Source organism: Liolophura sinensis, chromosome 8 (assembly GCF_032854445.1).
Source record: "Liolophura sinensis isolate JHLJ2023 chromosome 8, CUHK_Ljap_v2, whole genome shotgun sequence".
NCBI lineage: Eukaryota > Metazoa > Mollusca > Polyplacophora > Chitonida > Chitonidae > Liolophura > Liolophura sinensis.
The window spans coordinates 16,027,291-16,040,757 of record NC_088302.1 but is presented as its reverse complement, the minus strand read 5'-3'; the positions used below and the strand labels follow the sequence as shown (position 1 = coordinate 16,040,757).

Here is a 13,467-nt window from a genome sequence, read left to right as displayed (position 1 = left end):
AAATAAATGTCTAATACTATTACTTTCGGCGGTGAAAATAATCCTACTTTACAAACAATCTGCACAATGCCTTTCTAAGAAACTCTCAGAATCAGGGAAAATGTTAAACTTGGTTGTTGGTGACATTTTTTGTCATTTACCGCATCTCACAACCTCACCAACATAAGTGCTGATGTGCATCAGAAGCCATTTTTTTTTTTTACGACCTCGTGGGGAAAAGTATATTCCACAGCAAGCTCCTGACTTTAACCAAAAGGATAAACTCAAGTTCTGATTCTGCATTTCACTATGAAATCAAACATTGTAAAAACAGTTTTATACCCTTGGTTCCTACTAGCCGCTCCTTATATTGACCTATTACCTACCATCGGCCTGTTCAAATAACTACCATAGCGACCTAATGCATACGGTACTGGTCGCCATGGAAGTTAAAAGCATGTAACCTTAAGAATGCATTGTGAAACGGGCCCCATATCTATAGTGACATCAACACCAAGCCCATTCGCTGCCCAATCAAATTTATGCTCATGGTATGTATTTTAGGAAGTGAATATCATTCACATTTCGCTTATATGCATTCAATGAAACAAGGAATCCAACTGACACTAAGGTTTGATTTTTCTAACCAATAAGAGAGCAGCAGATGCTCCGGATTTACATGTTACTTCAGATATAGTAAGCCCAGAGTCCATGTAATCCAATCTTTCATTTAGCAAGACCTCTTTTACCAGTCCGCACCATCTGATTTGGCCTTAGTACTAACCTTCCTGAGATCTCGAACTAAGTACCGTAATGTGTTTGATGGACCTTGTTTCTGTAAAAAAAAAAAAACAGAAATGAAAACCATCTGTGGCCGAACTATGAATACCAAAGTTTATATACATGAATTTCTTAGTCTTCTAATTCCATTGATATATTTCCCTTGTACATGTCATGGAAAGTTACCAGTCTTATAGAAAAGTCAAAATTGTTTGACAAGGGGCTGATCGCCAAACGACAATTTTTTTGGATACAGTGAAAATTCAAAACTTATCATGCATAAACAATATAATGCAAAGTTTGCAAATAGTGGTTTGTCTACATATAGCATTTGCCAGGTGGTCAAGTTTATTTTGTAGAATGAAGAAAACTGTAAGCGTCTAAATCACAATTTTTTTTTTTTTTTGCTAATGTCAAATTTGGCTTTCTGGAAACTGCCTGTGCTGTCATTATATATTCATGAATAAATCTCATCACCATCTACCAAATTGTACTCACAGTGTTGTAGAGCTCCTCTAGCCTTGGAATGGTTAAGAATGTATGCATACTAACGCCATTTTCTAGTAACAATTTGACAAAATCCACCCTGTCATTGATCAAAGCATCCATCATGGCCTGCTCAAGGGATCCCTCCTAAAAAGCAACCACAAATACAGCCCCATGAGTTACTAATATATATGCACATGTTCCTATTACAAAATTTTTGTGGGAAATATTATTAGTTGGACTACAACTTTCGAAATTATCTCCCTTGATTCAAGTATGCTGCAAGTAGCCTCCCTTGTATTACAAGTCTGGTTTGTATTTGGGAATAAATGGAAACAATCATCTGGAATCTTAAAAAAAAAAAAACCAAAAAAAAAAAAAAAACAGTAGTTAATTATTAAAACATTTTTGTGAGTACAGCTTTGACTTAAAATACCACACAAGAACATAACATTTCTTAACACACTACTAACTTCATCCATCTGCATGTATTTACTGAATTCACTGGTGTTAATGGAAAAATTCAGGCATAGTTCATTTATACAACGGCAGTCATCTCTTCCTGACCTAAAGCTGTATTCGAACCTGAGAGCACTGGATTTGAGAGTTCAATCCCACTAATCAGGGGTGGATGATTAGCTGGTAAAATTAACTTACTGGCCACTCCTGTCCATACACAAAGATATGGCTACGAGCAATGTCCACACGGTCCCAGGTCAAGGCCAAGCTCAGCTGGTCTGGGGCACTTGTGTTGGTTCCTAGGGAAAATAAGGTAGAAAACAGTGACAAGAAGTCCATGTTGCAATACAACATGACCCATATATCATGGGCTATGGTAAAGATGGCAGCTAGGACATAATCTGGACATCATAAAACCCATCTTTTTTAAACCAGTCAGTACAGGCTGAGCTGAGAATGATATTAAAAATCTGTGCACTTTTCAAACAAGCCGTCAATACTGCATAAGGTGAACAAAACGAATATCCTCTTAGAAAAGCAGATAGTTTTGCCTATAATTTGTACATGTACAGTATTAACTTAATTTAACTCTTTATTTATTTGACAAGGATATCTCACACTACTACAGAGATCCCCTTAATCTATTACAAACCCATGTCAAGCTGTGAATATAGCTTCATTTAGATGTGAGAAAAACCCACATTTGCTTTACTTACCTGAGACAAAACATACATACCTTTCAGCAAAGCTTTTCAATATTGTCTTATTACAGGCGACAAAATGGAAAGTCACATACCTTTCAGCAAAGCTGTCAATATCGCCAAATCTATGTCCTGGTTTTCCTCTCCCATTCTGAAGACAGTTATCTGTATGATATATTATGACACTGATATGTCAGATTTTCACTGGTGAACTATAAAGGATATTCTATATGGAAGAAGTTTTATTCTGTGCAGTAAAATTATCTTTAATCATTTTCTTTGTTGATAAACTTTGGCAGGAAAACACTATCCAGTGAATGCTATTTTACAGGTTAACAAAACTACAGATGCCAGATGAATCCAACATTATCATCGGCTTTCATTCTATATGTTAATAACCATTCCTGTTTCAACAGATCATGGCTCAAAATAAGAAGGGAGGGGTAGGTGGAGCTTTGTTTGTATGACAACCAAATCTGCCGATGGTCATGGGTTCCCCCTGGGCTCTGCTCAGTTTCCTTTCACCCTAATGCTGGCCACAATCATATAACATGAAAAGTATGAAATATTTTTGAGTACCAGTTTGGCATAAATCACCAATCAATCTATAAATAAATAAATATTGCAAGTCATGCTATTACCAAATCAAAACCCCTCTGCTGTGGGCTTCATCACAACATGACCCTTCAACTTTCCCAAATTACAAAGCATGGATACATTACAGTCAACTAGTTTTGTGTTTATAAGAGCTGATTATTATAATTCTTCAACATTTTCCCACTTTTGCAATGTGTTAATTCAAACAAATTCTGAAGGCATTATTCTGTGTAGATTGATAAAATTACAATGTTTGAGAAGCCGTGAAATTCGTCAATCCAACCAGTGTAGTTCTGTCGCAAAAAAAAAAAAAAATTAAAAATGTGCTAAAATTGCACTGAAAGTTTGACGTAATTGAGTACATGTACCTAAATATAAACTCTAATCTAAGAAAGTAAGTCACACATCAGTTTAAAACACAGGCTAATTACAGTCCTTGTAAGCTCTTTACAGTCCTCAGCTCACCAAAGGCTTGGGGCCCATCAGTGAATCCATGTGTGGAATTTCAGTCACATCAGCCAAGAGTTAATGAGCCAAACATCAGCTAGAAAGGTACATCACAGATAAATAGCCTTCACCACAAAGTAATTAAGAAAAAGGGCCATACCAGCTAATCCATGGAATTTTGCAATATTTATTTATTTATTTGATTGATGTTTTATGCCGTACTGAAGAATATTTCACTTATACAATGGCGGCCAGCATTATGGTGGGAGGAAAATGAGGAAGCTTGCAATAGGATCCCTCCTCAAAATGAGGAAAGAAAGCTGACCAAAAATTCTGCACAAAGAAAATGTTTTCCAGATTTCACAGGCACAGACTGTACATGTATCATACATATCTCGATCATGACGAAAACAATCTTATAACCAATCAGCTGATGGGCAGATATCCAAAACCCCTTACCAATTCCTTCTTCTTGACACACAGCATAAGCTCAATGAACAGTTTCTCTGCTTGTTCCAATGTGTACTGAAACGTTTTCTGTATTGTCAGGATGAGCTGATCTCGTAGACTCTCTGGCATGGTGCTGTAACAACAAGGTCAGGAAACATGGTTTCATATCTGAAGGCCATTACACATGTAGTTAAGGTCACACACAAACACACACACACACTGTCACCTAATACATGTATGAGCTCCCTTGGATACAATCCCTGGATAACAGACACAAATTCCAGGCAGAAGTAGTGTAATGTGTATACATTGATAGTGTACTACTGCGTTGATTGTCGCCTAATTTACTAACAAATACAGTTGGAGTTTATCTCCAACACCCAGACCAGCATTTCCAGCAGCGAATTAGTCCTCTCTATGCCATTACTTAATGAGGCTTGCTAGCTCACTGCATGGAGAATTACTGATTAAATGTGTCCATTTTCACATTACAGCAAATGCAGAGTGCACAATTCACTCAGGGTGAATGAATATGGCTTGACATGTATTTCAGCAGTATCTCGGGTGAGAACGTAGACTTCTACAAATCAGCAGCCATTTATGTTTCCTTTAATACGTTTTTGTACATGTACAACTAAACTGACAGAAATTCCAACAGTTCACATTCATCTTATGTCCTGTTTTAACATTCACTATTAAAGGTCTCAAACATGTACATGTACAAGTAACCATACGCAAGTGTAGGTTTGAAATAATGACAGTATTTACACCTTATCAGGGTTTTCATTTAGAATTGGAGAAGGTGGTCAGAGTTCAAAAGTAGGCGAATGAATTGAAAGTAATTATGTCACAATTACTACTGATTGAAATAGTAAGAATATTCAAAGTAGGCGGCTACAGGGACATAGACAGCTGCCTGCAGCCTGCTACTTGCCCGTTTTGAACACCCTGCCTTACTGATTTTGGTCTAATATTTTCTCAAGGTTTACTGTACCATATGGAACCGGAACATGCTACAAGATTCCACCCATGACAAATTTACACATCTGGATTAATTCTGAGGGCTCTCTATATCTGTTTTGAGGTTTTCAGAAAGTAGGATAATATCCTACTGGAAAAATATGGGTTTAAGCACAAAAAAGTAATATTTTGATATTTATTCTCCTATTCAAATGCAATTTATTTTTGGGCAAAATATTATTTATTTATTTGCTTGGTGTTTTCAAGGCCATACTCAAGAATGTTTCATTTATATGACGGCACCATCCACAGGTTGCTGGAAGACCTTACCATGTATGGCCTGAGAAGAAGCTGGGGCAAAATAGTATGTCATTTACCATATTAAAGGTAACCAGAAAGTCTATCTACCATACACACATGTATCATTCAGCTACATGAAGATCATTTATCAACATCTTCATATCATATATATTACATAACCAAGGCAGGTTTCCATAAACAATCTGTCTGTTTTATCTCTGTTCCTTTATCAAAGTAATAATAATATTTTATAATAATATTTTATAATAATATAACACCTGTGTCTGTCACAACAAGGTTGAAAAACAAACATGTCAGTCTAAGTCCTTAAACATATATGTCACATATATATACATACAAATTATCATTTTGTTTTGCATGCAAACTTGGGACTTATTACATGTTATACACATATTACATATATGTTGATGTAGGTTGAATAATAGTCCAAGATTGCTCTGATGTTAGATTTGGTGATGGTTGGGGCTATTCATGACCAAACCTAACATCAGAGCAATCTTGGTCTCGTGGAATATATGAAGAAGCACGCATGTATATAACACGTGGAAGAGACGTTACAGAAAGTCAACACAAAATCATAAAGAAAACCCATTTCATTGTAATCCTCTAAGTCTTACGTGTTATTCTAACCCTTCAGTTTAATTCTAAGAAAACTTGTTATCTATTCAGTTTATCTCTACTGTTTACCATTGAAGCTGTAATTTAACCCATCATGTGACTTGTTTAGTACATGTCTCGAGAGGTTACCTTGGTGACCAACAGCTTTATCGTTATCCTTTACAAACAGGTGTGTACTAAAGCTATAAACTGTCTAAGAAGTATGGAGTTGGGCAAGACATAATGATCATTTTCTGAACATAATCACCTTGACAAAACAAATAGGTCTGGCTTTACCGAGATGAATCATTAAAGACATGTGTGAATCGACAGATGCCTATCACAAGGACGATGTTCTAGAGTCAATAAGACACAAATGGCAGAAGCAAATTTTGACAGGCTTTAATTTAGGCTCTGGACAGAAAGATACATTTCAATAGTTGTCCAAGGTCAACACTTTTCAAAGTGCTTTAATTCTGGTGCTTCATGTATGCGTGCTAATTTATTTATTTACTTATTTATTTGATTGGTGTTTTACAACGTACTCAAAAGTATTTCACTTATACAACGGCCACCAGCATTGATGGTTGGAGGAAACCAGACACAGCCCGGGGGATACCCACATACGCCCGGAGTGGAAGCCAGTATGAGCCAGACTTGAACTAACAGTGACTGCATTGGTGAGAGGCATTGCACTCCGCTGGTGTGCTAACCCCCTCGACTACAGAGGTCCCCTGTATCATGCTAATTAGCTGCTAATCAAAGTACTAAATATGGTAGTTTTGCGTAGACAGGTTGTCTACCAACATTATCAGTGAGCGTGGGCAAAAGTTTATTACGTAACAAAGACTAAACCATGCTTTAACAAGCAGAGTCAATACAGAAAGGTATGACTATAGTGACTATAGTTTATAGATAAACTCACCAAGAAGGAGAGCCTGATATGACAGGGACAAGTAACCCCTTGGGACTTTTCACAACCTCATGACACCATGCTTAGAGCCATGGTTCAATCCAGAAAACAGTCTGGATCTACAGCCTGTATTATATGTATCATCTAGTACTGATCTGGCCGCCATGTGCACTGACTGTTTTATCAGCCATGTAACCTTCAGCCAAGGGCTCTATGACATCAGGGCTGTAGCCCAGCTGATGCAACTCAGCATTCCAATATCACTCCAGCTGTTACCACAGATAAAAACCATCAATCCCCATAGAAGTGTTATAAAATGTAAATATTCTAAAATGTTTGTGCCTGTATACACACACAAAAAAAACCCCCAGTCACATCCAAAATCAAATGATGCACATCCATTCAATATACTGTAATTCTTCAACTTGTTCGCATGTTTGCAAGGTGTTTATTCATGCATATTCAGAAGGGAAATTATACTATCGGTGAAGCCCTGACATTAAAAATGAATAAAAAATGGGCATAAATTGCAGTAAAAGTTGCTCTTTAATATGCGAAAAGGTTGAGGAATTAGGGTAGAGACTTCTCACATTTCAACACATTTAAAGTTACATGTATGATCATGGATAATTATTTCATGGAATTCTAATTACCCAGGTGTACTATTAAGTGGTGAGAGAAAAAAAAAATACACAGAAAATTCTGAGTGTCTATATTAACAGTTTGAGATTATCTGGGATATGATATGACATCCCAGATATCATAAATCTTTCCACCCTATAATTCTGTTGCGGTTTTGCATATTGTCAATCAATTAAAAATGATTGTGAACTCTATGCATACCCTGCATGATCCATGAATACATCAAAAAAAGCAGAGAAAGCAGCTCATGGAACAAACTCTCACATTTAAACACCATCTGACAAGTTAGTTTACTTTATCCATTAAATTAAAATCAAACGATTAATGCTAGTAATATGTCACAAAATGTATCCGTTTTGTTTTCTTGTAAGAAATTACTTTCAAATTTATGTAGCTGAGCAACTTAAAAATAGGAACTGGTACAGTTTTCCAACTTTGAATCTGCAGTTTAGAGAATACAATGAAATGTGAAGAAATAATTTCAACTTCAAACTACACAGCTGTTTGAACACCTTTTCTTACGGTTACCGTTTTTAGACACGTTGCTGGGAAGATTACGATAATATTTTGTAGACAGCAGACTTATCTATCTTATCTTCTCAGTAGTCATCCTTATTAGAAGTTTCTTAGATGTTAAACAGAATCATTCAAACAGATGACACTGTTATAAATGTGTGGGAAGCGATCCCTCAAGAGCAAGAGAGGTATTATAATCACAAATGTGAGATGCAAAAAAACTATCTGGGTGTAAAACTTATGTCTACAGCCCTACTTTAATATCAAATGGCTGCCAGTATGAGAAAAGTTAGGGGTAATAATTTCTAGTTACAGTTGGAGTTATACAACTGGAGTTTTACACCATACTCAAGGATATTTACAGTTCCTAAGTGAAACACATACAGTTATAATGTGAAAGATAAACAGGACATGCCAATAGGATCTGATTAATAGCTTAACACCAATAAATGTACAAATACTGATAATAATCATCACCAGCTGGACAAATTACCACAGTCTTTTAAATGGCTAAAAGCTGACTGGCTGACAGTCACACATGAAGAAATTTGCGATACCTAAAATTCAGCTTAGGCTGGCCAAACTCTCTCACACCGGCCAATCAGCAATGGTTATGTATCCCCATCAGGAGCAAAGCATTGTATTAAACTTGTCACAAATTCCTGCTCACCTGAATCCCTCAGGTACCAATAATCTGATAATTAAGCGACATACCTGTTACAGGTGTAAATATGTACTGATAAAATTCAGGAAAGATACATTTATTTATCTTGTGTAAGGACTAGCTGCTCCATCACTATAAACTAAGCCATTATTATGTAGCTGATGATTAATACAAGTATACAAGACTTATGGTTAATTCTTTTTCCAAGAACATATTAGGCTAATAAACAGAGTGGCACATGACTGCCAAATGAACTGATTTATAAGAGGTATCGGTACTGATAACTTAGTTTTCCCAGTTTAGCCTTAGGTCCATACTTATTAAACATCTTAAAGGTTTAAGTCAAAAACTCAAACACAGCCAGACTACAATGTTTTGCTCTAGGCAAATTTAAAATATGTGCCCTTTATTCTTTACTGCAGAACAATATACCAGCAACAATTTGAGTTCTTTCCTGTTCCAGGTTTGGCTTTTCAAGCACTTGCAATTTACGACTTAAGTCTTAAGCTGCTTGACAAACACAGGCCCTGGGCAACCAATGGGCATTTGTTACAGCCTGTAAAGACTGTACTCTACACATCTTCAATACTTCACAGCTAACATTCTCAAATTACCTCCCTTTGTTCAGCTATCTCAGACTAAGGCTATTGTGAAATCATGGGCATAAGCCATTTTCGCCCTGTAATGAGTGGATTTCTTGGCGTCTAATGTTTCTCTGACTGACTTCTGGTGTGGGATATCAATGTAAGCATGTAACTCTACACATCCTTTTCAAACGCTGGAAATGTAAACAGCTGCTATGGTAACGACAGAGCTATAACACAGGTATCCACTTTTTAATTGGTCGAAAATAAGGGCTAGATGCAAAGGTGCATCTTGCGAGTAAGGTAGTCATGGTAACATACCCATCATCATTTGTATATTTATGTGAGAAGGCAAGAAGATCCGCGGCTCGTCCACTTCCATCACAGACAACAACAGGGACGGGAGGGGAGTCCGTGACGTAATCTAGGACAGACCGGATGGTGTTTGTACCTCCCTCCAAAACCACACAGATGACAGGCACCCCACGGCCCTTCACTCCACTGCCTGGTAAATAAATAAATACACATGTAAGTCACGACATATTACGTAAACTTGTTAACCTTGCCACACTTTAAGAATTCTTGTTAGGGATTCTTTCTAATATCCTAGCAGGACACCTCATGAAATCCTTTGAATTTTTATTATTATTATTCTGGAGCAAGTCGTAAAATTGCTAAAGCTCGAAAACTGTTAAAGGTAGAAAAACCAGACCTTGCTACTTATGGCCGGAGAGGAAGCCAACATGAGCTGGACTTGAACTCACAGCGACCGCATTGGTGAAAGACACCTGGGTCATTATTCTGCGCAAGTAACTTTGACGTTTTGTTCTGTTTTACCAGTCATGTGATTTAGCAGCCATTTGAATTTTGATTAGCTAAAAAAAAATCTTCTCCAACATACTCCTAAGTGGATCTAATCCTGTGCATGGGTTATCGTCTAACAACCGATGTTTTGCATTTCTCATTTTTATGTAAAGACATTAAGGTTCATGGAAGGAATAAACCCAACCATCCGGAACAAACCACAGTCAATTAGTGCAGTGGTCGTACAATTTTCCCCAATGCAAAAAGAGATTTCAACAACTTTTGGATCTAATTAATTGCGTATTCCAGCAATTTTAATTGCCTACATACACCTTCAGCCTTTAATTTGCTAGCGAGCAAGGCTAGGACCTCAGCTGTGCTATTCTCCTGAAGTAGAACCACTTAAAAAGCTCCGTCCAAACTATCCAACATTGTTCAACTTTTGTTGAATCGACAGCAAGATGAATGCTGTTGAGGTATAAAGTTGACTGTCCCATCCACACTACAAATCAGATAGGTCAACATTGTCCAACACTGTTGCTGTGTGTTGAGATGTGTTTTTTAACCAAACTTTCAATAAATTGGAGGGAAGTTTCCATCTTTCTCTCCAATGCATGAGACACAATGACTTTTTATCCCTGTCTTTGTAATCTTTAGAGAGAGTGTTGTATGGGCAAGGATATTTTTCATTCTCCTGTATCAACGAAACTGTCTCATTGTGAGACCAGTTTCTCTCTTTTGCCTTTGATGCCACCATCTTGCCCAGGTCGCGTGCCTTAAGACAGTCATGTTATTTCTAGACGCCTGCTGATTGGCTACATTCACTCAACTTGACTAAACTTGCTGACAAACAATAAACATGCACAGTTCCGATCTGACAATGTTGGATGGTGCTGAGTGTTGTTGAATGGAGTTGAAGAACTCGTCCAGAACACGGCTCAATTCGTTGACTCAACTTCAAGTTGACTCTTGTTGAATCAACTAAAGTTGAGTGATGTTGGGTAGACTGGACGGGGTTTAACATTCAATTTAAAACCAAAAAGATTCACATTTCTTCTTGAGTTTTCCCCGTTGAAAATTTTCCAGTTAGCCTATTAAACATTGTGTGTTATGCCATATACCTGTCTACAGCAACACCAACATTATTTCAACAACAACAGTCTTGTTGAAGTGGTTTAAGCACTTGGATAATTTGTCAATTTTTATTTCCATAGTCTGGAAGTTTTATGTTCATTTTCAAGGATATTCCCGGTTTTTCAGGCCTAATTCGAACCCATCCTCAGTAATGATGCCTATTTACAAGTTTCATGCCATTAAAAATCTCCTATTTGTTGACAACCCATTAAACTTTCGCTTTTTTCTTTTTTGTAATATTATGAAAATACGTCTCCACTTACTGATGCATATCTTTTGATGTGAAATAAATTTCTCCATCTTCTTACGAAACAAAATCTCTCCACCATATTTGCCAACAGTTCCATTATCGACCAATAGAAAATAGGAATGATTGCTGTTGAGAACTGCATAGTTTGATTTGGGCGATGAAACACAATGGTAAGGTACAACCACCTGAGGAGAAAAAAATAAAATATGATCAAAATAGTCTGTAATGAAAATGAACAAATACACCCTCAAATTCAGTTCACTCATAACTGCATGTTTGAGCAAAATGTTCTGGCTGACATAAATGGAAAGGCCATTATTTGATGACGTGGAAATCTCCACATTTCCAAGTACACTACATCAATGTTACAAAATTGTCTTACTCAACTTCTAGATTTCCATCTTAGCTGTAGTGTGTATCGGAACCTTTCGTACTTTTAAAAAACCAAATTTGCCAATGGGCTGATCTTTGATCAGATTTGAAAACGCAACTATGATCGAAAAGCTGGACATCTCTGTCTTGTTATGACTGGTTAATTTGGAGAAATTCAAATGTGAAAAAATCCCAAATCAATGTGGTTCCAAATTGACCAATCAGAGGTAAACACCGCTTAAAATTGGAACTGACATTGAAAGGGTTGAATTTCACAAGGAATGAGAACACATTTACATTGACTACTTCCTGTCATCCGTGCCATTTTTCTTTTGATCTGGAATAGATGGCACCTCACAATAACAGTCCTATTCAAGCTTGGTCTGTCAAAATGGACCAGAACATTATTGAATAGCACTGGATGTTTTTATTTAGGAAAGATGACATGCTCTAACATCCAAAATATTTCTCTACCAATATATATTATAACCAACAAAAATGAGGCTAAGGTACTTATCAATGAGATACAAGTGCATGTGAGCCAGGTGAACTTGTGATGTTATGAGGAAAAATTATTAAGCTAATTGAATTACACAAGTAGACCAATACTATATTTTTATGAAGTCACTTTGACCTACCATAGTTGACTTAAAATTTATTTATCTATTTATTTATTTATATGATTGGTGTTTTATGCTATACTCCAAAATATTTCACTTATATGACTGCAGCCAGCATTGCGGTGGGAGGAAACCGGGGGAAACTCACGACCATCCACAGGTTGCTGCAGACCTTCCCATGTATGTCAGGAGAGGATGACATTTAATCTATCACTAATTTACACATTTTGGCTGATTCTGAGAGTTCTCTTTATGTTATAGTTGTTTTGAGGTTTATTTGGAAGGCAGGGATGATATCCAATAGGGAAACGTGTATCTATCAGCATCAAAACTCTTTATGACCTTTTCCAAGCCCCTAAAATGCATTTTTTGCGTGAATATTTAGACTAAACCCAGATATTTATAGACTTGTAAGAACTGAACAGCAAATCTAAACTTTGACCCAAGAAAATAGGTGCTGTAATTCAATCAGTGGAACCCATCAGTGAAGCCTTTTATTAAGTTTCATAATCTTTAGAAACTGGAACAGTAAATAGTATTGAAATTGATAAAAGGGACTAACCAAATATATATATGTAAAATGTTTTTTCTTAATATGGATAAAGACACACTGACTAAATTCCATAAATAGATATGAATTCATTCACAAGGTTGCTTGGTAAATGTAAATACTTATTAAAAACAAGTATTAACCCCGGCCACCTTGATGAACTTAAATATAAATACAAATCAATACAAGCAAGGGCAACTTATGACTTACATCTCGACCAATCAGATCCTCTCGATTCTCCACCACCCCCCAGGGTGCAATCCCAATGGCCACAACTTTGTTTCTGGTCTTCGTTGTTCTGTCACTGATTGCATCACCAACATGATGTGTCACACCTAAAACAAAAACGAGATGTTTCTATGTCAATGTATATTTTAAGTTACACTGAAATTCTCTCATTTACCTGGCAGTGATTCAAAAAGCAACATTTAAAATACAGGTAACTTCAGACTGAATGATCTACAATTTTGTACATGTCATAAACTTTCAATAATATTTACAACAGATCTTCAAGATGAGTTTTTACATTCTCAGTTTATTGGAATTAAGGCACCGATTTATTAATGAATCTTTAATTGATTTTGATAATTTTGGCATTAAAAATAGTTTCAATTTGGGTCAGGCTCACAGATTCGATCATG

The 13,467-nt window shown here is 36.5% G+C and overlaps 1 protein-coding gene across 3 annotated transcripts in view; it reads right to left on the bottom strand.

Annotated features, from left to right (window-relative positions):
* The window catches only part of LOC135472344 (transient receptor potential cation channel subfamily M member 3-like), a 181,158-nt gene that overhangs the window by 63,953 nt on the left and 103,738 nt on the right, over positions 1 to 13,467 (bottom strand). For 2 of the 3 annotated variants that reach the window (XM_064751807.1, XM_064751808.1), the window contains exons 6-13: positions 13,037 to 13,161; positions 11,298 to 11,469; positions 9,418 to 9,601; positions 3,909 to 4,032; positions 2,501 to 2,570; positions 1,903 to 2,003; positions 1,258 to 1,392; positions 764 to 814 (exon numbers count right to left, since the gene is read on the bottom strand). In XM_064751807.1, the coding sequence (XP_064607877.1) occupies positions 764 to 814; positions 1,258 to 1,392; positions 1,903 to 2,003; positions 2,501 to 2,570; positions 3,909 to 4,032; positions 9,418 to 9,601; positions 11,298 to 11,469; positions 13,037 to 13,161 (962 nt within the window). Of the gene's footprint in view, positions 1 to 763; positions 815 to 1,257; positions 1,393 to 1,902; positions 2,004 to 2,500; positions 2,571 to 3,908; positions 4,033 to 6,702; positions 6,998 to 9,417; positions 9,602 to 11,297; positions 11,470 to 13,036; positions 13,162 to 13,467 lie in introns of those variants that run through there. The other variant, XM_064751809.1, reaches the window with a different exon arrangement.